Source organism: Lissotriton helveticus, chromosome 3_1, assembly GCF_964261635.1.
Source record: "Lissotriton helveticus chromosome 3_1, aLisHel1.1, whole genome shotgun sequence".
Taxonomy (NCBI): Eukaryota; Metazoa; Chordata; class Amphibia; order Caudata; family Salamandridae; genus Lissotriton; species Lissotriton helveticus.
Window position 1 is genome coordinate 732,407,814 of NC_136061.1, and position 26,019 is coordinate 732,433,832.

A 26,019-nucleotide genomic window follows, 5' to 3' on the forward strand; every position below is an offset into this window, starting at 1 on the left:
CGAGTGACGCCCGAGGGAAGCGGGCACTGTTTGGAAGGCGCTGCGCATTCCCCAATGACTTTCCCAGCTGAAGGGTCGGTGAGCCCCTGGGCGCACGCAGTAAGGAACCAGAACCCCTCCTAGGCATGGGGGTTGGAGGGGGAGCTTGAGGGATCCACCGGACCAAATACAATCCTGGATAAGTCAGAGTAGCCCTGAGTGACCCACTGGTGGAAAACGTAGTTAACATTGTGTGCCCCTGAGGCTTGCCCCAGACAGCTACAGCAGCACTGGAGCGGGCTGCGCGAGGCCAAGAGGTGACCGCTATAGCTGGATTGATCGCAGGGAGTGGTCCTGGGATCAGCAACTCAGCAGTAAAGAGGCGACTGCGATATGGTGGTGTGAGACCACCCAGGAACATTGGTAACGCCTACTGTTGGTGGATAAACACGGTGGCCCCCCTCTCCCTCTCCTTTTTCTTAGAGGGGTTTTGATCGCTACAGACCTGCAGACATGGTACCTATCCCTGAGATGCTGAAGGGCGGTGGGACCAAGAGAGGGGTGAAAAGACAAACAGAGCCCAGCAGAAACTAATTGGCACAGCAAGGGGATGGAGATTCCGCCCCTAAAACAAGAGACCCTCCGAAATATTGAGCATTACAAAAGAAACTATATGTAGTGGCCTTGGGGGTGCCGGACTCCTGGACTCCGGACGGCTCCCCCAGTAGATTACCGAAGGGACAGGTGGACGAGTATAGACAGCGGGCAGATACCGTGGAGGTGTCTCCTGGGCTACACACAAACACCACCATGTCGGGAGCTAAGGGACAGAAAAGTACGCATAAATCCAAGTTGGATAAGTATGCGACCCAGAAGCAGGGCGAGTTGGAGGCTGTAAACAAAGGAGAATCAGACCCGCTGCCAAACCAAGAGGCCACAGGAGAGCCCACGCTTAAAGATGTCATAGCAGCAATAGCGGGGATCCGTACCTCGCTGGAACAAAGAATGGACACTATGGACACTATGACAGTGGAAATGACATTGATGAGAGCCGACCTAAAGAAGACAAGTGAAAAAGTGAAGTCCATGGAGGTGGTGACCACCGAGCTCAGTAGTGAAGCCCACCAGATACGAAATGAGATCAAGGAATTACGGGCAGACCAAAAATGAACAGAACATCAGTTGAATGACTATGAGGGTAGATCACCCCACAACAATGTACGGATAATTGGGGACCCCGAGAGGGCAGAGGGGCAAGCGGTGGACATATTTGTGGAGGATTTATTACTGAAGCACCTCTAGCCAAAAACCTGTTGAACCATTTTACAGTTGAAAGGGTGCATAGGGTGCCAGGGGGCAGGCCCAAACCAGGGGCTCCCCCGCGTCCAAACCTGGCAAAGTTCCTGATTTTCATAGACCGTGACATCATATTACAAACGGCCAGATCAAACCCACCAATGAAATTCGAGATCAGTGAACTGTCTTCTTTCTGGACTTTACTATTGCATTCCAGAGGCAAAGAAGAACCTTCTTGAACGTCAAACAGCAGCTAAGGGACAAATAAATTCGGTACTCCATGCTGTTTCTTGTGTAACTGTGCATAGAGGTGGATGGTAAAGCCTGGTTCCTTGATACCCCAGAGTCAACACAGGAGTGGTTGGAGGGTTGGAGGCTGGCCAAAGAACATGAGGGGAGGCCCATCCCCGCACGAGATTCTATCTTCAAGCAAGCGTGATCCTCCATGAGAAGGCTGGAACAATTCTGGTGGGCGCTGGGCTTCATCAGACGGCGCTCCGGGGCCATGTTCAACGGATCAAGAGCAAAATCACATGCCAAGTGACTCAGTCTGAACTTAATAATATTTTTGTACACAAACTGGGGTGCATGTAGTAGTTGGCAGATGGCCGCGGGGGAAGTGAACCCCCCGATTTAAGAGTTAGTTTAGTATCATAGGGCGACAGGCACTGTGCACTGTTGGGGTATGGGCAGTTTTTGAGCCCAGAGTGCGGGGAGGCAGGGCGGGGGGATGTTGGAAATTTAGTGTTAAGTTAGTTCAATTAAAGTACAAGCAAGTACAGCTCAAAGCAGTTTTTGAGAGAAATGTGGCTCGTATGGCATCAACAGAAGACCGCTGCGGGGAGAGATAAAACTGAACTCCATGGGTGAGCAAAAGCTTAAACCTTTATCCTGGAATGTAAACGGTCTGGGGGGTAAACTAAAGAGAGGAACTGTTTTGCAGTATCTTGAAATAGATGCCCCGGATGTGGTTTTGCTCCAAGAGACACAACTAGTAAGAAATATGTGCAAAGCATGGACAGATGGGGCTACCGTTTAGTCACCCATTTAGGATTTACCTCAGGCTCATGAAGGGTTGTATTATGATGCATGGGTCCATCCCGATGGCTATAGATCAAACATGGATGGATGATATGGGTAGATACATAGCAGTGTCGGGCGGTGGGAAGGAGAAACACTTACCTTGGTATCTGTCTATGTCCCACCAGGACTACAGGCAATTGCATTTTGAGACTTGGGTAGTAAACTGGTGGAGTTTCTGGAGGGGAGGCTGATACTAGGGGGGATTTTATCTCGATGGTATGGGGGTGGCAGTACCCCCAAGAGATTTGGGACGTGCGCAACTGGCTCTGTCCATCTTTCTAGATGCCATCGGATTGGCAGACACATGGCGAATCTGTCACCCAGCAGATACCCAATTCACATTTCACTCCGGGCGCACAATAGTCTCTCCCGGATTGACTATATCCTCATGCCAGCAGACCAAGTAGGTGAGGTCATAGAGATTAGACAAGTGGCGCAGGGCTTATCTGACCACTCTCCAATGTGGGTACAGATGGGTAGAAGCCAGAACCCGATAGGTAGAATAGCGCCCATCAGTCCGTGGTACCTGCGTAATCCCAAAATACCACAGAAAATCACCTCGTCGATCGAGTGCTATTTTCAAGAAAATGAGGGGTCCATGAGATCGGAATGCACGCTCTGGAAGGCATTCAAAACAGTGGTCCGAGGTCAGGCAATCTCACAGATAGTGGGGGCTAAAAAGGAAAAGAATGCGGAGCTAACGCAACTGGAGGAGGAGATTTTAGCGCTTCAGGGGGAGCTGCTGGGGGACGGAGGACAGGGGCCATGCACAAAACACTAACTTAATCTCAAGAAGGAAGAATGCAAAAGTGCGGCAACAGATAGTGCCAAAGCAATGCAGAGGGACACACTAGGTATGGTGTATGAGTTAGGGGATAAAGCAGGGAAACTACTGGCGTGGTTGGACCGACATGAGGGTTCTAGTTGCTTGGTAAAGGAAATAAAGTCTGATGAGGGAGTGATAGTTACTGACCCACAATCGATTGTAGAAGAGTTCGCCAAATATTATGCTAGGATATATAAATCACATTCTGTCTGCTCAATAGAGGAGCAGCAAGCCCTGTTAGCTGATATTCAGCTGTTGACATTGCAGGAGACAGACAGACAGAGCATTCCTTGACAGTAAACCCACACACAGTGAAATAGCACAGGTCATCAGGAACCTGCAGTCCGGAAAAGCAATGGGCCCAAATGGTCTGCCAATAGAACTGTATATGCTAAAGCCCAATACAATAGCTCCGTACCTCAGGGCTATGTACGATGAAAGTCGAGAGGCCGGCCGGCTCCCTCAGGATCAGTGGACGTCCACAGTGGTAGTCAAAACACAAGGAAGGTAAGCCTAGGGAGCAGTGCTCATCATACAAACCAATCTCATTGTTGAGTACCGAGGCAAAGATCCTGGCCAATCTGGATTCATGCCTTCAAGAAATACCGCCCTAGACCTGTAAACTCCATGGGGTATTAGGGAGAGTGTCAACACTTAAAGAGGAAGCGGTGGTGATGTCATTAGACACCGCAATGGCGTTTCGACATGATCGAATGGCCCTATCTCTTTGTAGTGTTGGAAAAAATGGGGTTCGTCCCGGGATTTATTGGATGGGTGAAGATGCTGTATTCAGAAACGCTAGCGCAAGTGGTAGTCAGAAAGTCGGCGACTTTCGCTCTTGGAAGGAGAACGAGACAGAGCTGTCCCCATTGCTTTTTGCCCTGGACCTTGAGCCCCTGGCAAGTTGGATTCGTAGGGACCCGATCTTAAGGGGTGTGAAGTGGTCGTAGGCATGGGAAGATTGTAGATACTCCGGATATTCCATTAATTGGACAAAATCTGCTTCCATGCCTGCCGAGGGGATGTAGAGTAACAGAGGCTGTAGATGACTTAAGGGTCTGAAGTGGTCGGAGGCATGGGAAGATCGTATCTCCCCGTATGCCGACGACATCCTCTTATATATGGCGTCGCCGCGGGCTTCGATAAACAGAGGCTGTAGATGACTTTATATACATAACTGCAGATACATCACGGCAGATCCCCGGTTGTATAATGAACACAACCTTTTGCCTCCTCTGCGTAGCCTCCAAAGCGATGTGGAACATTGGAGGTCCTTCCAGCTATCCCTGCTTGGCAGGGCAGCCCTATTTAAAATGATGTCCTTGCCCTGCTTCCTGTAAATCTCTCAAAACTCGCCAGCTCCTGTCCCTGCAACTTATTTTGCGGAAATAGAAAGAGAGCAAAGAGTCCTCCTCTGGACAGGGGGAATGCCTAGCATAGCACTTACCAAATTGGTGAGGGGATGGTACGATGGTGGAATTGGACTTCCAGACATCAGGAGATACTAGTGGGTGGCGCAATTGTCAGCAATCAACCGGGGTATATATTGTTCGCAGGCAGACCTGGAGTATCGGATGGATAGATGGCTTTTACCGGTGGGCTTATACACCTGGGCGTTGTACTCCAGACCTGCCAAGTTGAATCTTACTGGACCCATGGCACACTCAGTTCAAGTCTGGCACTCAGCACACAGAAGTCTAGGTTGGGATAACAAAATAACGAGGGCCACCCCTCAGTGGGACTCGCATTTGTTGGGCACCCTTGGCAACTCTAAAGGATTTGATAGGTGGGGCCTTATCAGAATATCCACAGTAGGCGATATATGGAAGGAGGATAAAGTGGCAGAATTTTCTACATTACAATGGGAATATGAGTTGGCAGGATTGGAGATATTCAGGTATTATCAGGTGAGGCATGCCCTGAATGCATGTATCCCGTCAGGGGAAACTCTCCTGAAAGCAACGCCACTTGAGGTTGAGGACAGGCTCCTGGATGGCTATATGACCAATAAAGCAATATCTCTTACCTATCGTAAACTAATCAACCATGTAGCGGATCCCCTTACCCAGCTTCAAGAGAAGTGGACGACTGATCTGCTAGAATTGGATGATGAGGACTGGATTAAGGCTCTTGCCTCTCCAAGGGAAGTTGCACTCTCATCCAGACTCAAACTTATACAATTAAAAATCTTGTATAGAGTGTACTATTCGAGGACGGCCCTGGCCCGAATGGGGTACGGAGAAGACTCAGGTTGTAGGGGAATCTGTGGGAAAGAGAGCACATTCCTACATATTCTGTGGAAATGTGACAACATTCGTAAATATTGGACAAGTGTGCTGAGATGTATGACAGAGGTTGTGGGGCAAGAGCTGGGACTTAAGGCCAGGACGTGTTTGCTTAACAGATGGGGCCCGACCGACTTAAGTGGTAAACAGAGATTATGGGTGACCTTGGGGTAGATGATAGTAAAGTGTAACATCGCCAGAATGAGGGGGGCGTGGGAGGCCCCTGACTTAACATCATAGAAGGCGAGACATGGACTGGTGCATGTTCAGAGAAAAAACGGCGGATGTTTCTAGAGGGTGTCCAAAGAAATGATCCGGGGTGTGGTCTAAATGGAATACATAATGCAGAAACATCGGCACTCCCCTTTCTCTCCCTGCCCCTCCCACTCCCGACGATCAAGAGCTAACGGATTAATGTAAACCTGCATACAATAAGAAATACAAAACTAATATGCTGTTTTAAAACTTGCACTCTATACAGTCATGTGTGTACCAATGTTTTCGATATCATGTACTTATGCAATCACATTGTTATTCTTTAATAAAAAAGAGTTTAAAAATAAAAATCAGGGCATGCGTTTTTACATTTTCCAGGTCCTGGTAGTAAAAAACACTTTTTCAATAGTACAAGGCCTGTCCCTCCAATGGAATAACATTGGAGTTGCCTTATTACATTGTATAAGAGTACTTACTTTCCAAATGGGAAGAGATGACCCCTTAAAGTTTGGTGTGTCTGGAATCACAATTTAAAACCCTATCTTATGGTGAAGTCGGATTTTAAATTGCAATTCTGAATATGCCACTTTTTAAAAGTTGGCATTTTCTTACTTTAGCTTGCTGCCTGTCTCTGATCACATGTCTGATGTGGGTGACAGTTGGGCTTTGTGCGTTCGACCAAGACATACACACACAATGGTAGCTTAGGTGTGGTCTGATGGCCAATCTTGACGGGAGGGGAGGGAGGAGCTGGACACAGCCTCACTTACACCTGAATAGGCTGTGTATTGTTCACACACAAAGGGCTGCATACCCACCTGTAGTGATCCTGGAATCAGGAGAGGAAGAGAGGGCATCTGTACACATAAAATGCATCTCTTTGAAATCTCCCCACTTCAAAAGCACCACTGGGTATAAGACCGGGACCTCAGAGACCACCACTTCAGTACACTTCTGGACCTGCTGAATCTGCATCAGAAAGAGGGAACTGAAAGAACTGCCACTGTGCTGGATTGCTACACTGCTGGACTCCTGCTTTGCTGTACTGACCTGCTGGGATCACTGACAAAATATCGAAGGTCACAAAATCAACCTACAAAAAAATCGGAGCAAGAATATCGGTGTCAAGAATATCGATATCCTATCTACAACATGGTAAGTACAAAAATATCGAAAAAAAAGTATAGATGTCAAAAATATTATTAAAAATATCTTTTTTTAGTTATAAAAAATATGTAAAATAAATTAAATAATAGTTATAAATAAAATAAACATAGTTAAAAATATGTTAGAATGTTTAAAATTAATATGTTATATATATATAATTTAATAAAACATTAATTAAACATATACTTACAATATATAATATATATACTTACTTAATATTCAGTTTAAATAATTATTTTAATAACTTATCCATTATTTAAACATATTATAAATTACAAATACATCTATACACATAAAACAATAACATACATACAAATTAAATAATTATGTATAACAAATTAATAAAATGTAATTTGCTTTTAATATTTTTAAAATTAATTATATACTACATTAACTAAAATAATACAAAACATATTAAAAAGCATAGGGAATAAAACCACTTTTCCAACTCCCAAAAAAACAAAGTAAGGAAAATGTTGGATAACTTAGGGCTTAAAATTGTTATTCCCACTCCAGAGAGTGCAACAGTAGATAAAGTGTTGGATACCGTAGGGGTAAAAAATACTATTTCCACTCCAGGGAGTGCAACAGTAGGGAAAGCGTTGGATAGCCTAGGGGTATAAATTACTATTTCCACTCAAGAGAGTGCAACAGTGGATAAAGTGTTGGATAGCGTAGGGGAAAAAAAAAATATTTCCACTGCAGGGAGTGCAACAGTAGGGAAAGCGTTGGATAGCATTGGGGTATAAATTACTATTCCCACTCAAGAGAGTGCAACAGTAGTGAAAGTGTTGGATAGCGTAGGGGTAAAAATTACTATTTCCACTCCAGGCAGTGCAACAGTAGGGAAAGCGCTGGATAGCGTAGGGGTATAAATTACTATTCCCACTCCAGAGAGTGCAACAGTAGGGAAAGCGTTGGATAACATAGGGGTTAAAATTACTATTCCCACTCCAGAGAGTGCAACAGTAGGGATAGCGTTGGATAGCGTAGGGATAAGAATTACTATTCCAACTCCAGTGAGTGAAACAGTAGGGAAAGTGTTGGATAGCATAGAGGTAAAAATTATTATTTCCACTCCAGAGAGTGGAACAGTAGGGAAAGTGTTGGATTGCGTAGGGGTAAAAGTAACTATTCCAACTCCAGAGAGTGCAACAGTAGGGAAAGCGTTGGATAGGTGGATGGTAAAAATTATTATTCCCACTCCAGTGAGTGCAACAGTAGGGAAAGCGTTGGATAGCGTAGGGGTAAAATGTACTATTCCCACTCCAGTGAGTGCAACAGTAGGGAAAGTGTTGGATAGCGTAGGGGTAAAAATTACTATTTCAACTCCAGAGAGTGCAACAGTAGGGAAAGTGTTGGATAGCGTAGAAGTTAAAAATAACATACTTATAAATAAAATATTTGTTAAAAATTATTAAGGAATTAATTATTAAATAATTCTAAACTTTTTACAAATGCCAATAAATAATTATTAAAAACATAATTACCAATGAATAATTAATTAACAATAAATTAATAATAAATACCAATACATATGAATTAATCAATATTAATTACCAAATAATAAATATTGAACAATAAAAACATATTAATTATTAAAACATGTTTACCAATTAACACATATTGAACAATTAGATGATTTTTTATAACACAAATAATAAGTATTACACATGAATTACCAATTAATAATTACTTATTAATATATTAATTACATTTATCAATATATAATATTTAATACTATTTAATGACCAATTAAGGATAAACCAACAATACATTAATTTTCATACCCAAAAAACTATAATTTTAAATAATTACCAATTAATAATTAATGTCCAATAAATTAATTATCAATACCCAACAATACATTTAATAATTACTTAATTAGATTTCAATTACTTCCAACACTATTCCGCTATAAATGGACAACACACTCCAATAATAAAATAATACACAACATAATTATCAATTAATAAAAATAAATTACCAATTAATAATAATTAACAATAATACATTTATCAATACCAAATAATTAAAATAAATTATTGCTAAATTACAATTAAATTACTTCCCACCCTATTCCCCTATAAACCCACAACCCGCTACAGAACTTAAACGCAAAAAATAATTTTAATAAATGTATAATTCATAATAATTAATAATTAATTTAGTATAATTAAATTACGTCCCACCCTATTACGGTACTAAAAAACAAAAATAACTTACAAAACATTATTAACATACAAAAATGTATACATATATTTTAAAACAAGTAGAACACTTAACAAAACACATTTAACACATACATATTAAATACATAATAAAATACATAACAATAATATAAATATCGCTGTTAGTAACATCGATATTAGTAACATCAATATATTTGATATCGATATTACTAACTTCGATGTTACTTAAATCCATATAAAATTTATATTATTTACCTTAGGGTCGATATTCATATCATCGATATTCTTAACATCGATAATCTGTCCCTTCAATATTGTCACCTTGATATTAGTGTAGGCCGATATTTAATTTTCGATGTTTTGACAGCTCACCAACCTGCTGCCCTCTTGAATTGGTGAGAAGGGCTGGACTTGCATCACTTGAACCCAGAATGGCTCCAAGGACCAGCTGGCTGGCCTCTTGATCTGAAGTTTGAGGGACATAAAAGACTTCCAACCACCATGCGTTTGCACCTGGACTCCATCATCTGTGAGTCTGCCCTGCCAAGTTGTGCAATCCCAGTCCTGGACCCTTAAAGTGGGCCTGATGTGCTTGCTTCAGCAGAGCCCTCTCATATCTGTTGACGTAGCCGCAAGAATTACTCTGAAGCTCTGCATCGCAGCACCCCGATCATGGGAAACGACGCATAACTGCTTCATGGATCGGCACTAAGGCATCTTCTCGTTGGCACCACCGAGCCTTGGCGCTGATGCAACCAGGATTAAGGCACTTTTGTTCAGCAGGCCTCACTGGATTCCTGTATCCGGCCCGTGCTCCAGCGTGATCGGCCTGAATTTTTTTATTTAGTCCCGATCCAGCGCGACCAGATATCCCAAGTGCTATTTTACAGTTTATTCTTTAAATATTGTAGTTGTGGTCTTGTTTTATTTACAAAAATGTTCTCTATTTTGCTACACTGGTGTGGGATCTTTTTGGGTGGTGTTTTTGCTGTTTTTACTGTTCGAAAGGTTGTACAAATACTTTATTCATTGCCTTCAAGTTATGCCTGACTGCTCTGTACCAAGCTACTAGAGGCTGAGTAAAGGTTAATTTGGGCTAAAAAGCACATTTATTAGCTTTTTTTTTACATCGTGCTTTTGCAGAAAATCTGCTTATTACTTCCTCGTTCTTCAGATATTTAGGAACTAATGTTGTCATAATTGGTTTTGTTGAGTATATATAATTGGGTGCATGTAAGTCCTTACTAGACAGATTGCAAATAGTTCAAAATGTGTCTGCTCACCTTATTCTAGGTATCCAGGGAGTTCACAACTATACTATTTGTCAGCACTGAATTGGCTCCTGATAGGGAAAACGTTTATGTGTAAAGCTTGGCCAAGCATTTTGACATGCTTTCAGGATAAGTACTAGAGCGTTCATTCTGTTAGAGCCATTTACCCGTCCTCTATTACTCTAGTATTTTTGAAAAATAAAATGAGTGTCACTAATTTTCTTTCGATATAGTCAATCCCTGTAACTGTCTTCCCCTCAGTCTAGATTGTGAAGTACCAGTTAAAGTTCTACAAGCTCTTGGTGTTCAAAGACTTTCAGGAACAGTATTTAGTTTTTCATGGGGTTTGTCTTACATTGTGAGGGTAATCATGTACTATATAAAACCACATTTAGTCATTCAATCTGCTGTGATTTTTAGTAACAACCATATAAGGCAAAACAACTTACTATGTAACAATATTAAAGTTAGTGCTTGTTATATTTTGTTTACCTTTACTGATGTGACAAGAGATCCATGGAATAAGTGCTGATATGTTTGTGAAGATCCCAGGTGATCCTCTGTGGTCTTTCATTTTGAAAAGATTATCATGCCAGCTGCGAGCACACCCTAGCCCCCAAGAGACCACTCCAACTACAACTGGGGTGCCATGCCTACGCCTGCAGATAAACGGGCCACCAGAATCCCCCTGCGTGAGAAAAAGCAATCTTTGATAAGAAATAATGTGCTTGAGGATTAGCCAGACAGTATTCTGTTCTTGTCATGTCATTCTTACACTAATAAGATTATTTTATGTCAAAAGTACAAATAAAATCAGTTCCAATAGTATGAGGAGGAGAAGCATGTATATTTGTTATGCAGTATGAACATTACTCCCTTGCTTCTGCTTACTGGTGTGGGTCCACACCGGGTAAACCTCGGTGCAGTGTTTCTGCACCCCATAATCCCACTCGCTGGATCATTAGACCACTACCAATTGGCTGACGTTGTATCCCCAGAGCATACTAGTCTCGCCAACTAGTTCTGAGGACCTAAATCTAAGATTGTGCATACCCTCTGTAACGTTATTTCGTGGACAATAATCAGTGGTCAATATATGCTGTTCCTAGAATTATAACATCTAGCACAGACCCTACATTAATAAACAGTATCCTTAAAAGTTATGCTTTTAAGGTAGCATTTTTCCATGGATATTTTTAAAATGTATTTCATTAGTCTTCTTTGTATTAGATAAAATATAGGATTTGATGGCATCACATCCTATTAACAGATGCAAGGTGTTGAAAAAGTGAGCAAATATAACATTAGGGTTTACTCAGCGCACAGTTGTAATCCATTTATTGTATCTGTTCAGATTTCCATTGTAAAGCAAAGGAGGAAGTTCTGGGAATCCAGTGACCTAAACATTCAAATGTTCTGTGCAGAGTGGCTTATTTGCCGGCTGTATCATGCAGGATGCTGGGCAGGGGAAGAATACATTAGATTTTCAATTTATGTCCTGAATATCATGTGCAAGTGAGTCACAGTCTGAGGTGAAAGTAGTGATCAATGACAAAGGTGGGGGAAGAGTAAGAAAGTCAAATTACGTGGCACAAGAAAAGGAATAGTGGAAATGCTGTGCTATGGTCATACCATTTGTGAGAAATTGGGTTGTTGGTTAAGGCCGGTGAAACTCTACTGAAGCCACAGGCACGATACTTGTCAGCGTGAACCACAATAAGTCACTAAATTAACCCCTTCTTAACCCTCTGATAGCGTGGCACAAAAGTAGTCAGGCTTAACTTTGAGGCAATGTGTAAAGTATTTATTCACCACACTAAAAGCAATAAAGTAAAAACACACAACAAGAAAAATATTACATCAATTTAGAAAAGTAGAGTAAAATTTACTACACTCAAAAACAACAAACATCCGATCAGTGGAATAATATGCAATATTAAAGGTTTCAGCTAAGAATTGCACCGAAAGGCAAAACATGCCACTCGAGGCTATCTGGTCATGCGAGACCGGGAGAAAGTCACAAATTCAGGCTGACAGCAATGGAGCGGGGACTGGATACAGTGTCTAGGTTTGTCCTGCTGAAAAGGTTACCTTGTAAAGTCTAGCACAAAGAGTTCCCTTCGCGGTGGAGGAGGCTGCAAGAAGCAGAGAGAGTGTTGCTGATGGTTATCGCTGTAGCCTGAAGTGCAGATCTAATTTTTTTTTTTAAAGACCTTTATTGTCCGACATACAGTGTACACAGCGTCGTAGCTTACAACCCATCTGGGCCAGCCGCAGTTAAAGAACATTATGTTGGGCAGAATAGGTGAACACAGCTTCAAGGCCGACAACCCAGGGGTCCGGCAGCGTATATCAGTACATCACACATCACTGTAATCATGCAAGCATTCGTTGTTATGTAAGTGTGTGGTCTATGGGTTTTTCCTTATTCGGTCAGCGGGCCAGAGGAGCTGCGCTGAACCAACCCTCATCAATAGCAGTTGCAGCTGTCGAACCCGTTATATCCTACACGTGTCGTTGGTAAGCGTCTCTGTGCGGGTCGACTTTCAGACGGTCACGGTGTCACTTGGTCGAGTGATGAGGTTGTGCAGCGTCTAAGAATATGTGGGGCACATAACCGCCTTGTTTGCCCATATCCACGGATGTAGGTGCTCTGTATCTTAGCGCCTAGGGGAGGTGTCTAATTGCTAGCTGTCACGTCCGAGGGTGCCATGATGTTCAAATGGTATGAGACATGGAGTTGTATGTGTACGGATACGGTCTAAAAGGGAAAAAATCCAAAACTATAATGGAGTACAAAACAGGAACGTGAGCTATATAGGAGTCGGGTAGGAGTAAGTGTGGGCAGAATTCGCCATAACGTCGAGAGGGGGGGATCGGAATCAGCGTGTCAGTCGTGTCTCGCGAGGTATGTAGGCAGGAGATCGGGGGGGGCGGGACAATGCAGGCTGTTCGTGAGGCAGTGTGATAGTGGGGGGGGAGGGAGTCCCCAAGCGTCCGTTAAGCGTGTCAGTCCGGTGTAGTGTCCGGGCCCCCGTTGCAGCTTTCCTTATGGTGGCGCACCTTCGTGAGTGGGGTAGGTAGTCGTCAGTGTGAAACTGTAAAGCACATGCAAAGTGGTGTGTACTGCATACTGGTCAGCTGGGTGGCGTGTAGTTCGTCATGCATGATTCGCGGGGATACGCATTAGGGAGTGGGGGGAGGCGGTACATATTATCTCACATAATTCCCTGTTCTACACATTTCTGTTGGAAAGAATATAGTATGTCTTCCCATTGTTGTGCGAGGGGGAACTTTCTGAGCCCTGCTGTCTCTTCCCGCTTCAGGACAGAGCTCTCAGCCCTAGCCCAGTTAGTCAGCGACAGACACCAGTGTCGGAGGTGCGGGGGTGTGTCCGCTTTCCACCGCCTGGTGAGTAGTCTTTTAGCCGTGATAAGCCCAAGATCACAGTATCTAGTCTGGACTTTATTTAATCTCGTGCGTTTGTACAAGCCCAGTATGCAGGCTTCCCACGTGTGCGGCACCCGCTCCTTGGTACAATGTCTTAGTAACCCGGTCACTCCGTCCCAGTACTGCTGGAGGGCAGGGCAGAGCCAGAGCATGTGTAGGAGGTCTGCGTCTAGAAGGGAGCAGCGGCTGCAGGCAGTGTCTGTGACTGAGAAATACTTATTTATCTTGCCCGGGGTGAGGTACGCGCGGTGTAATATGTAAAACTGTATGATTTTGAAGCGAGGGCTGCGGGGGATGTTCACTGGGCTAGCTAGGATCATTGCCCACTCTTTATCCGTCCAGTCCCTCCCCCTGTCAGTCGCCCATTTTTCCCTCAGGTGTATGGTTGTCGGGTGTGTGTGTAAAAGAAGCGCTTGCATTAACCAATGAATAATGTGCGCACCGTTGCTCATGACATGACGGTACTGCAGGAAGTGGTGTGTTGGTGGCTCACTCGACATGTCTCCCCAAGCTGTAGTCAAAGCATGAACGAGGGACGCGTGTGTCAGGAATTGTCCGGCCGGGAGGGATGTGTCTCTCGCAAGGGTTGCAAAGGGGAGGAGGGCGCCGTCAGAGTAAAGGTCGCCCAACGTTTCCACCTCTGCGGTGTTCCAGCTTTCCAGCCTCCCAGAGGTCAGGGTCCCCGCCGCTGTCGGAGTACCTAAAAGTGGCAATATCGGCGCATATGGAGTCGTCGCTCGTGTTAGACGCAAGCAGCGGAGGAAGCATCTGCGCGCCACCGCAAGTAGCAGTTGCGGCGGTCGGGGAGTCCGCGTCAGCGGGTGGAATAGTACGTGAATTTGGAGTTGGGACCAGATAGTGGTGTCTGTGGCCGTGTCGCCCAGGCTCCTACCACCCAGCCAGCCAGACACCCACTGCATTTGCGCTGCTAGATAGTAGAGCTCCATGTTGGGAACCGCTAGTCCGCCCTCCTCGGTGGGCATATAGAGTTTCGTCAATGCAACCCGAGGCCGACCCTTGTTCCAAATTAGGTTTCTCTGCAGGATCTCGAGGTCTCGGAACACCCGGGTGGGGACATACGTAGGTATATTCGCAAAATAATATAACAGCCGCGGCAGGACTATCATTTTCGCTAAGGCTATACGACTCGGGACATTTAGCGGTAATGTATTCCAGAACCCCACCTGTGGTCGGATAGAGGCGATCGCCCTCACCAGGTTCCCTTCCAAGATGTTTGTGGGGTCTCGATAAATGTGTATCCCGAGATATCTGAACGTGTCGGGGTACCACTGCAGACTCTCACCTCTGAAATGTATGTCACATTCGGGAACGTTTGGACTGAAGGAGTATACCCCCGATTTGGCCCAGTTGACTCGCAATCCCGACATCTCTTCAAAGTTGCCGAAGATGGTAGTGAGGGACTCCGGGACGTCGCTCAGGTCTCTAACGTACAAGAGAAGGTCATCAGCATACAGTGACACTACATGTAGTCCGTCCGCCAGTGGTATGCCCCAGTCATTTCCTTGTGACCGGAGTGTCGCCGCCAGGGGCTCTACTGCTAAGGAGAACAGTAAGGGTGACAATGGGCAACCCTGTCTGGTGCCTCTCCTCACACGAATGGGGTCAGAGAGTAACGCGCCAGTGCGGACTCGGACCGTGGGCTCGCGGTATAAGAGTCCGACTAAGGTCAGATAGTCATCCCCAAGCTCGAACTTTTCCATGACCGCTCGTAGGTAGGGCCACTCGACCGAGTCGAACGCCTTCTCCAGATCGAGTACTAGGCACCCTGCTCGTGGCCACTGCCTAATGGCGTATTCTTGCAGTCGGAACAGCCGGCGGATGTTGTGGGATGTGTGTCTCGTCGGTACGAACCCATTTTGGTCATGGTGTACCAGCGCAGGAACCATAGGGGCCAGCCTGCGAGCAAGCGCGGAGGCAAGAATGTTTGTTATCTGTATTCAGGAGTGCGAGAGGACGGTAAGAGCCCATCTGCGTGCTATCTTTGCCAGGCTTAAGCAAGGAGACAAGAGTCGCCTCGTTAAGTGTCGGGGGTAAGGCTAAATCGTCTACCGCCGCAGAGTACATCTTCACCAGGTGTGGGATCAGAATGTCCGAGGCGGCCTTGTAGAACTCGGTCCCTTGCCATTCGAGAGATTAAAGATGGTGTCGCGGAGTTCCTCGGGATCCAACGGTGCCCCGAGGTCATCCTGCTGCGCCGGTGTTAGGGTAGGTAAAGTCATGTCAGAGAGATATTCCGTGATGGCAATCAGTGGTACGCGTAGTCGGGAGCAATACAGGCCTGTGTAATGGCCCGTGAATGCCTCGTGTATCTGGCGCTGAGAGTATAGTAGTTCGCCGTCTCTAGCCTGAATGGCTGATATTGGGGCAGATCGATCTTCCCGTTCGATCAGCCAGGTCAACAGTTTGCCTGGTCTGTCACCTTGCCTATGGACCCGGGCGGAGTGTGCTGCGAAGTTGATACTTCGTAGACGGTCTAGTAGGCTGACGTGATTCGCCTTAGCTTCCGTCAGACGGGCGTGCGCATCTTCCCCCACAGGGCACTCGAGGTCTAGTAGTTCCGATTCCAATCATGTCAGGTCCCGTTCAATTTGGCGTCTCATGTGTCCTTGCGTCCCCAGGCAGTGCCTCCGGGTCACCACTTTGAAAGCATCCCATTCAGTTTGGGGAGTGGACGCTGTGCCAGCATTGAGATGGAAGTATTGAGCCGATTGTGTAAGCATGGAGTCGCGGAAGGTCGCTTCAAGTAAGAGGTCTGGTTGGAGGCGCCATGTGGGGATGGGAGGATGTGGGACGTCCCAAGCAATGACCAGTGTATGTGGATTGTGATCTGAGTGGGTACGGCCCATGTATTGGGTGTCGAGGACCATTGGAAGAAGATCGGGGGAAACCATGTATCTGTCCAAGCGGACATGTAGCGCATGCGCGCCCGACCAATAGGAGTACGTGCGTGTCGTTGGGTTGCGAGTCCTCCATGCATCATGTAGGCGCCATTGCTGGGCCCAGTTGAGGAGAGCCTTCGTGGTGTTGTGTGCTGGAGCGCCAGGCGGGGGTGCAGTGGACCTGTCTAAGCGCACGTCAAGGACACAATTGTAGTCGCCCCCGAGGATCCATGGAAGCCCATGCCAGGGCGCCAGCGCCGTGGAGAGGCATCCAAGGAAGCTTCCCTGATCAGTGTTAGGGGAATATATGGAAGCAAGAACTATAGGATGCCCATCAAGCCTACCTCTCGCTATTACATACCGACCTCCTGTGTCTATCTGTGTATCCATGACTGCCCAAGGAGTGCCCGGTCGTATCCATATGAGTGCCCCACGGGCCTAGGAGGAATACTCCGTGGCATAGATCTGCCCACGCCACCGTTTGCGCAGCACATTCACCTCAGCTGTATTTAGATGTGTTTCCTGTAGGAAAACGACATGGAATTTATGGCGACGTAGGTATGAGTATATTTGGTAGCGTCTCGATGGTGTGCTTTCCCCTCACATTCCACGTGCAAATCCTGATTTCAGCCATAACAACTGTCTTGGCAGGAGGCACCCGCCTCCCCCGTCCCCCACCCCCCGCTCGACCGCCTCCACAAAGCCCCTCTCCCCCCCCCTCCACTCTCCGCAGGTACAAATTCCGACATTTCTATCAACAGTGTAGGCAATTCTCTGAGGTGGGAAGTGGGAAACGTAACAGGGTGTACTAACAGTGCTAAGTAGCAGCAAATACCAAAAGGTCGGCAACGGAACATGTCGCCGTCCAAACACGCCAGAAAGGCGAAGTTTTAGTGTTCAAGTCTAGGGGGCAGCTTGAGCTAGGAGTCAATGAGGCAGTTCTTCTATGTCCAATCAAGTGAGGTCAATCCGTAGCCCTTCCCCGGACTACGAGTCATTCCCACCAAATATCCAAACGTGGCTCTCATGAAATTAGAGTTGTCGCCAACAGTGTGGCCGTCATGTTTACCATGTGCGTACAATGGGGAGAGGCAAACTGTGCTCCCCAGTTCCACGGGGTAGGAATGTTTCCCTGCGAGACGGGCGGATGCCATGACATGTATACAATCCCACCCACGTATCGCCCTCATAGCGTCCATACCTCTGGGTGAGTACTCACTGCGGCAGGGCCTCTCCGTCTGCTACCAAGGCGGCGAGGGATATCATTAGACGCAGTCCTGGCTGAGGCGTCCCAGATATCGTCTGTCCGCTAGTCTCATCCTCGCCGCCCTGGCATTATCCGATGAATGCATGCGTAGTGTTTCAATGGAGCATGCCGGCTGTCTGTGGCGTGACATCTGGGAGTTCCACCGATAGTTGAGAGTCTGGTATCCCGTAGACGGCCTCATCGTCGCTTTGAGCCATCTGTGGGCTCGTGGCTGGATTATTTTCCGAGGTCGGTGAGGCGCTAAGTTGGGAGACCCTCCGGAGTGCGTCTCGTTGCTCTTGGAGCATTTGGTCCAGTGGTGGGGAGGGGTGAGCCGCGTTGTCCGGGCGACTGGTTTTGTGGTCTTTGTTTCTACGTCGGAGTCGCGGCCCTCGGCTCCGAGGTCTTGGCTCAGGAGCCTGCGCGTTCCTGGGCGCTGTGTCCGTTCCACTATCGAGCCAGTCGCTCACCTCCACAGGGTTGTTAAAGAAGTAGGTTTTGTCTCTCGCCACCACTCTCAGCTTTGCGGGGAAGAGTAGTGAGTACTTAAGGCCTGCCTCTCGCAGTCGGCGTTTCACTTTTAGGAAATCATGGCGCTGACGTTGTACCTGTATGGTGTAGTCTGGAAAGAACATCACCGTAGTGTTGTCGATGCGGACTTCCCCAAGCCGTCTGGTTTCCCTCAGGATAGTGTCCCTGTCACGGTAGTTCAGGACCCTGAAAAGCAGCGGCCTCGGGTTGGAGCCAGTAGTATAAGGTCGCGTGGGTACACGGTGTGCCCTTTCCACCACGAACTGCGGCGAGAGTGCGCCCTCCGGCAGTAGCTCACGTAGCCAGTCTTCCACACATTGGGTCGGTCGGGCGCCTTCCCATTTTTCCGGGACCCCGACTAGTCTGATGTTATTGCGTCTCGCTCTCCCTTCTGCATCTTCCGCACGGTCCTCTAGGTACTCCACCCTGTTCAGGAGATCCTGTACTTGTTTATCGGTTTGCGAGACTGCGGGGCCAAGGTCGTTCACTGTTCCCTCCAGTGTCTTCGTCCTATCGGCCAGTTTCTTGTGGTCGTCCCTTAGGAGGGTGAGGTCTATGGCAACACTGTCTATTTTGGATTCCAGAGATGTTCTAGTCTGTTGGAGCGACTGCTCCAATCGTTCCATTGCGGCGAGCATGTTATCGAGCCGTGAGGTCACTTGGTCGGCCGCCATCTTGTGTAGTGACTTGTCAGTTTTTCCCTTCGGCGGGGCCCCTCCGGTTCCAGTGCGGGTTCTCACCCCTCCGGACATGTGCGAGGCGACTCAATCAATGGCGCAGTCCCGCTGAGCCCTGGGGCGAGGCGAACGTCGTCTCCTGGTCTGGCTGTGGTGTTATCCCGCTGGGAGGCGTTTCCGGTAACTGTTGGCTCGGGGCAGGGCAGCCGGCCCCCTGTGTGCCACCAGCGCGAGTGGTGGGTCCGTGCAGTGGTGTGCTGTGGCAAGTCGTTAACCTGCGCCTCAGGTGGCCCGCGATCCCAGCACCCTGCCGAGTCCCCAGCTGGGTCAGATCTCGCAGGTGTAAGGGCCCCAGTCCGTCTCCAGGCCAGTGGGGGGGGGCGGTCTCCAAATCGCAGTTGCCGGAGAACTTGGGGTTAGTAGATTGCGGCGAATGTCCACTTCCCAATCGATTTTTGCAGAGTTCTGTAGCTGTGGCCGGTAGCCTCCAAAGGAGCGTTTGGTTGTGTCTTCGCTCCGGGCCCACTGCGTCTGTCCCGCGTGGGCTCGCGGTCACTCAGGGTTGGGGCTGCGTTTTGAGCGCCTGGAGTCAGCCGCCACTGTGTCTCACTGACTAGCGTGTCCCATGGGGGCCCAGGGGAAGAGCAAGGGGTACGAATCCAGTAGCGCCGTTTCCACACGCAGCCCAACTCGCAAATGGGCTCCGGGTTTGGTGGGGTCTTGGTGCTGCCAGCACGTGGGTTCAGGTGGTATGCGCTGCCCTTCGTTAATGTCCACCCCTCGCAGTCTCGCCGTGTGCGCCAGAGGCGGGAGACCCTGCGGGGGGGGGGGGGTGCGGTCGTGGCTGTCGCGCTGTACCAGGCTAGTGAGATCTGATCGCCTTCACTCCCGGTCTCCTCCGCAGGCAACGGCCGCGTCTCCACAGGCACCCGGACAGGTGGGCCGGTGGCTGTGACCTACGTCCAGGCGTCGTCCGGTACTTCGCCAGTGGTTCGCCAGGTGCCGCTGATCCGTGTCTTCCTCAACCCCTCCGCTGTGTTGGTAGAGAGGTAGCGATCAGCAAGGCTCGTCGGCTCCCGGGTCTAGGGCCCCATGCGCAGCAGGCATCTCGGATCGTGTCGCAGGGCCTAGGCAGTGGGTCCTGGCCTCAAGCCACTGCAATTTCTCCACTGACCTGGTGGTCACAGGCCCCTCCCGGGCCACTCCGCCGTCTGGAGCACAGGTAGGCAGTCCGGTATGCACAGCACCGGCCTGGTTTTCCGCCTGCGCAGTGGTTCTCGTACACCCGCAATACCTCCGCGTCTCGCCAGGCGGGTGCGAGGAACTCTTCTCCTGCGGCGGGGGGTGGGAGCGCAGGTTTCAATATGTCCGGGGGGGTCTCGAGGCCCGAGTCTCCGTGTGTGCAGGTGCGGGAGACTCCGAATTGTAGGCCGTGCGGTGGGGCCTAGTTGTATGGCCTAGACCACGGCCTCTCGTAGTCCTCCTCGCCGCTCAGGTGCCAGCCAGTCCCGCCAGGGAATCTCAGGAAAGGCCAGGGACGTTGCGTCGGTGCTCAAAGTTTAAAAGTCGGCCAGGGTGCCGAGAACAGGTCGCTGGAGGTCCGCCTGCGTTTTCAGGCCAGTTTGAGGATAATTACCGGAGAATTAGCCCGGGGAAGGGGAAGCTCAGCACGGAGCTCTACTCGTGCGCTGCTGCCTTCATTGCGTGCCCAGCCACGCCCCCCTGAAGTGCAGATCTCATGTTGCTGTTAATTGCTGGTGGTCGCTGTAGCGTGAAGAGTCTGGTTCACTGGAGTTGTTCATCTTACATGTTAACCCATTAGTCAGATTAGTACATTCTCTTAGTCTTTCATTTATGACCTACTTTGATGATGCACAAATTAATTTTATATTGCTCACTCTTGGGCGGAGTGGCCAAGCCAAAGACTGTGATGGCCATGTAGGCTTGGAGTTCCGCCACAGACTTCCTTCGTAGGATGCGTTATGGTGGCTTGAATGGTGATCCGGCACCCTGAGGCTCCGTTTACGGTGTAGGAGACTTGGTGCATCTCAAGCTGAGGTGAACGGCCAGATGGTGGATCGTGACACGGATCGGTGCCGACCTGTGGCTGCGGGACGCGGTGAGGCCTAACTCCACGAGGGAAGCCAGGCCTCGAGTGGCGGAGTGGCTGGAGTGGTGAACTACGTGCCCACCAGGGGCTGCATCCGGACAGCAGACGCGACACGGTGAGGGATTGCAGGGAGGGTTGGGGGGCTTGCTCCATCGGTAGTGGGTCACAGGCATCCCCTGATGCCCTGTGGGGACCGTGTCCATGGGCGGGCTTGGGGATTGGCCCCCCGGCCGAGTACTGTGCGCCTGCTGATTCCTCTCCGCCCGTGGGTACGCCACTGTCCGGTTGGCTCCTGTCCCGCTCCTGCACTGAAACAGGGGAGGCTCCCCTCCTGCACCCTTCCCTCTCACTCATCCTAGCATGCCACAGGGAGATGGCTGTACCTGTGTAGGCTGAGGAGGCCATGGTGCAACCTGGTGTATGAATACGGGCCATAGGCAATATATACAACTCAGCCGTACCACTGCCATAAGACGCTCCAGCATTCCAAACCATGCCATAGTAGCAAACAAGAAGGGCCACTCAAGGGAATCAAACGCTTTCTCAGCATCAAGGAGGACAGTGGCTCAGGAACTGACTGCGAGATCCTATTCAGTGTGGCGAACAAGGTACGATTGTTAAGGGCAGTGCACTTCTGTGGGATAAAGCCAGACTGCGCTGGGGATATCAGTTTCTCTACAATCAAAGCGAGCCTAGTTGCTAGTACTTTGGCCAAAATTTTATCATCAAAATTCAGGAGCGAAAGGGGCCGGTATGAACTACATCTTAATACATCCTTCCCAGGTTTAGGCAGCAGGATTATAACAGCGTCTCTCAGAGTCCCATCCAACGCATTGATAGCATCAGTGATATCATCCTCTATGAATGGTTCTGCCAGAAACTCTTGGTGGGCTTTATCTATTCAAACAAGTGAGACCTCATCAAGGTAATCACTAGAGGCAGAAGGGTGGTTGGTGGTATCTGTAGTGTACAGGTTGATATAATACTTGAGCACCTCTCTCAATACCCCTACATTACCTGTGATTCGCTCGCCAACATCCCCGCTAAGCTCCGCTATATTGGTGGCACTGTGAGTCTGCTGCATCAACTGGGCTAATGTCCTACCAGGCCTTTCACCCTCCCCATATGGTCGAGTGACTGCATATTTACCGAGAAAATGTGCTTCACGTTCCGGGGCCACACAGACCTCTACCAAAAGTGCTGCACGTCTATGTAGGTTGGCGATTCTGCTGTGACTGCCGCACTGTCCAGCCCCCCAAGCTGAGCTTCTATATTCGCTAATGTGCACCGCTGAGCTCTGAGCACCCCCCGGCGATCGACTCCACTGTCCCAGTGTTAAATTTGAATTCTTCTACTATCGCTTCCCCGAGCTCAGCCACAAAGACAGGATCTCTCAAGGCCATGTCTGGGAAGTGCCACGGTCTCTCCACACCCCCTGCACTATGGACGAGCAATTTCACCATAACTGGGGAATGGTCCCATAGTGTACGCGGGAGATGTGTAACCTCTTTGACCCACAGAGCAACCCCAGCCGACAAGCACCAGTAATCCAACCGCATCCAGGTATTATGAGGCGCAGAGTAGTGAGTATACCCACTCGGTCATCATAGTGGTACCTCCCTGCATCCACCAACCCAAACCGTTCAATAGTGTCCAGCACTACTCATTTAGCCCTTGGCTTCACGGCTATCGCGTGCGCCGCGCTATCACGTCCCGGGTCGAGAAACAAATTAAGGTCCCCCTCTATATAAACACAGTCTGCCCACATGTGCACTATGTGGTCATGGACCCACTCAAAAAACTTGAGGTCATCTACATTCGTGGAATAGATATTGACAAAAAGTACTGAATGATCAAGCATGGTGCCCTTCACCAATAAATAGTGACCCCCTGCATCCAGACAAATCTACTCCTTCCAAAAGGGCACCTGTTTGTGTTTGTGTATCAACACCACCACCCCTCTAGCATAGGTGCTGTATCCTGCAAAGTATTGATGAGGCCCCCCCATCCCACCGCTAGTGGTGTCTTAACATGTGGTGCATGGTGAGTCTCCTGTAAAAACGCAATGTTCACATGGAATCTTTGCATGTAATTTGACACCTGCTTATACTTATGGGCATTATTTAAACCCCTAATGTTCCAGGTCATTAGCACCACACTAGCCTCCGCTACAACTTTATTAGCCATTCTCTAAGTCCTGTGTTTCTGTCACACTAATATTAGGACTACTTAAGCGACACTGCAACTGTAATGCGTGATAAGAACATGCAAACATTGACCAATGAGTCCAAAAAAAAAACTCCCACCACCCATCGCCCACACCCAACTTAGGGGGAAAGTCCCTATCCCGTAACCCCATATTAATGGGATTGTACAAACAGAAACAGATCACACTGTAAATCAACACTATTCAATATATGTGCAACTACTCTGGGAAGGTGGCAACACCCCGCCACTACCCCTATTATTGGCACAAAAAGGCCTGCATAGTAGCATATAGTATGTCTATGGTGGCACACTCACGTGCACACAGGCACTCATTTAAAGTGGTGTAGCACAAGTAGTGGGAACATAACATTGTACTACTGCGGTGGTGGGAAGTAGGCACGTTTCAACTAGCTAGCATTAAATAAGTGTGCACTTGCGCCAGACTCTAGTATGTCCTGAGTATGCTGTGGAGATATTGCATCCTGCTTCCTCGCAGCGTTGGAGTATCTCTGGCAGAACTCTTGCGTATCATGGGGAGAGTCAAACACCTGGTACTGTCCATCGATGTCCATCTTCAGCCTTGCTGGGTATAACATCCTGTAACTCAATCCCATCTTCCTTAGGGCTACCTTCACACCAGTATATTTCCCATGGGCGCCCTGGACCATGGCCATAAAGTCCGGGTATAGGGATATGTTTGAGGCCTGCCACTCCAGCCGGCCCATCTTAAGTGCCAGTCGGAGAGTGGTGTCCCTATCCCTGAAATTTAGAAGCCGGGCTATGATGGGTCTGGGAGGGTACCCATGATACGATGCGCTCGCTCGACCACGAAAGTGGTGGTAAATGATTCGCCTCCAAGCATGTCCGTTAAGAGGGTTTCCTCGAAGTGATCCAGTTGCCCTGTGTTGGTGGATTCCAGCACTCCCATAATTCGGATGTTGTTTCTCCGCCCACAAGCTTCCAAATCCTCATTCTTCATAGCCACTGATTTAGGGAGCTTCTCCATCCTCTCAAGTCTCTTGGTTGTCTGCACTGTGCCGTCCTCCAGATTAGAGATCCGCCCCTCAGTCACTGTCAAATGGCCCTCCTGCGCATCCAATCTGGCCCCCATGGAGTCTAGCCTCCTGTCAAGGGCCTCAAATCTGGTGTCTAGGGCTCTGAACCCAGCCCTCAATTCAGCCAGCAAGTTGTCGGGCCCCACCGGGTCATTCGTGAACGTCTCACCTCCCTCTGCCATAGTGAGCTGTTGTGCAGATGTACCCGGACCAGGTGGCTTGAAAGACAGGGTGCTCTGTTTGGGTTCCTTGCGCCCCATTCCCCTCACCGCTGACACGCCGGACCCCAACCGTGGGGGAGCAACCCATGACAGTCACCCTGTCCACAGGATAGCCTCCCAGAGGTGGACAAGTCACACCGCAGCCCTGCGCTGATCAAGGCAGCAGGACCTATATTACAGCAGGGGCCACCCGTGAGATATGATGCAGTAGTTGAGTCCCCGCGGCCAACAAGGCTACTGCCCCAAGCTCGCACAATGCCAGTGTTACTGCCACGCTGGTGGTCCCCGGGGCCAGAGGGTTCACTCGCCCACCTTGGAATTATCACAGCAGGTGGGCACCAACATCGAGAGGTAGGAAGGTGTATGAAGTGGGCTCTATGCAAAATGCCCTTCATGCCGCAATCATTGTCTCTCCTGGGGCCGGCCACAGCTTCCAGGCGACCCACTCCACAGCGAGTCCTAATCAGTCACAGGGGGAGTAGGGAGGCAGTCATGCAGAGGTTAAATAATAAGATCTCCGGCACCGCATTACCACTGTGGGCCAGGAACCAGGCATCTACGGGTGCAGCCATGGGGGAGGAGGAGAGCCACTGCAGGCAACGCTGATCACAGCCGGGTGGCCGACCCCCAAACCCGCCTGCGGCCCCTATCGCTGCGGGGCTTCCTGGAGTGTCAACGACCCAGCACCAGTGGAGACAGCCTCCTACCCCCCTCCCACATCACCCACTTACCGCAATCTTTCTCTGTCCTGCAGCTGCTCCCAGCAATCTGCGCCGCCGCTCTCCCACTCCGGCCAGTGCAGTAATCAAGGCCCCGGCTTGCCTCGTGGCCGCAGGCCCCACAGCTACCATCCAGGGTGATTGGCGCCAATCAGCACCATGAGTCGCTGGTTGCCTGGCTCCCCCACCATTCACTGCACCATCACTTCCCACGCCTACAGGATGTCAGAGGGGTCATGCAAACACCATTGTGCTGCCACAACAGGTCCTACGAGGGGAATCAGTGGCGGAGCTCCGAGCCTACACGGCCATCACGGTCGGCGGCTTGGCCACGTCCCACAATCTATGCTGACGACATTATTCTTTATGTGCGGCACCCGGATGATAACTTAACAACGTTGCTCCGGGAGGTGACAAGGTATGACACTAAATTGGGTCTCCATATAAACTGGGAGAAGTCGGAGGTGCTCCAACTGACCATTGCAGCCTGTACTAGAATGGTAGATTAACCATTGATCATGGCCTGGTGGTCAAGAAACTGGAACGCAATATAGAACGTTGGTTGCAATTGCCCTTGTCAATGACTG

The 26,019-nt window shown here is 48.9% G+C and overlaps 1 protein-coding gene across 1 annotated transcript in view; it reads right to left on the bottom strand.

The window, feature by feature from the left end:
* OVCH2 (ovochymase 2) overlaps positions 1–26,019 on the bottom strand; it is a 996,115-nt gene that overhangs the window by 483,072 nt on the left and 487,024 nt on the right. The window contains exon 7 of the mRNA XM_078680899.1: positions 10,808–11,003. Coding sequence (XP_078537025.1) covers positions 10,808–11,003 — 196 coding nt within the window. The remainder of the gene's footprint in view (positions 1–10,807; positions 11,004–26,019) is intronic.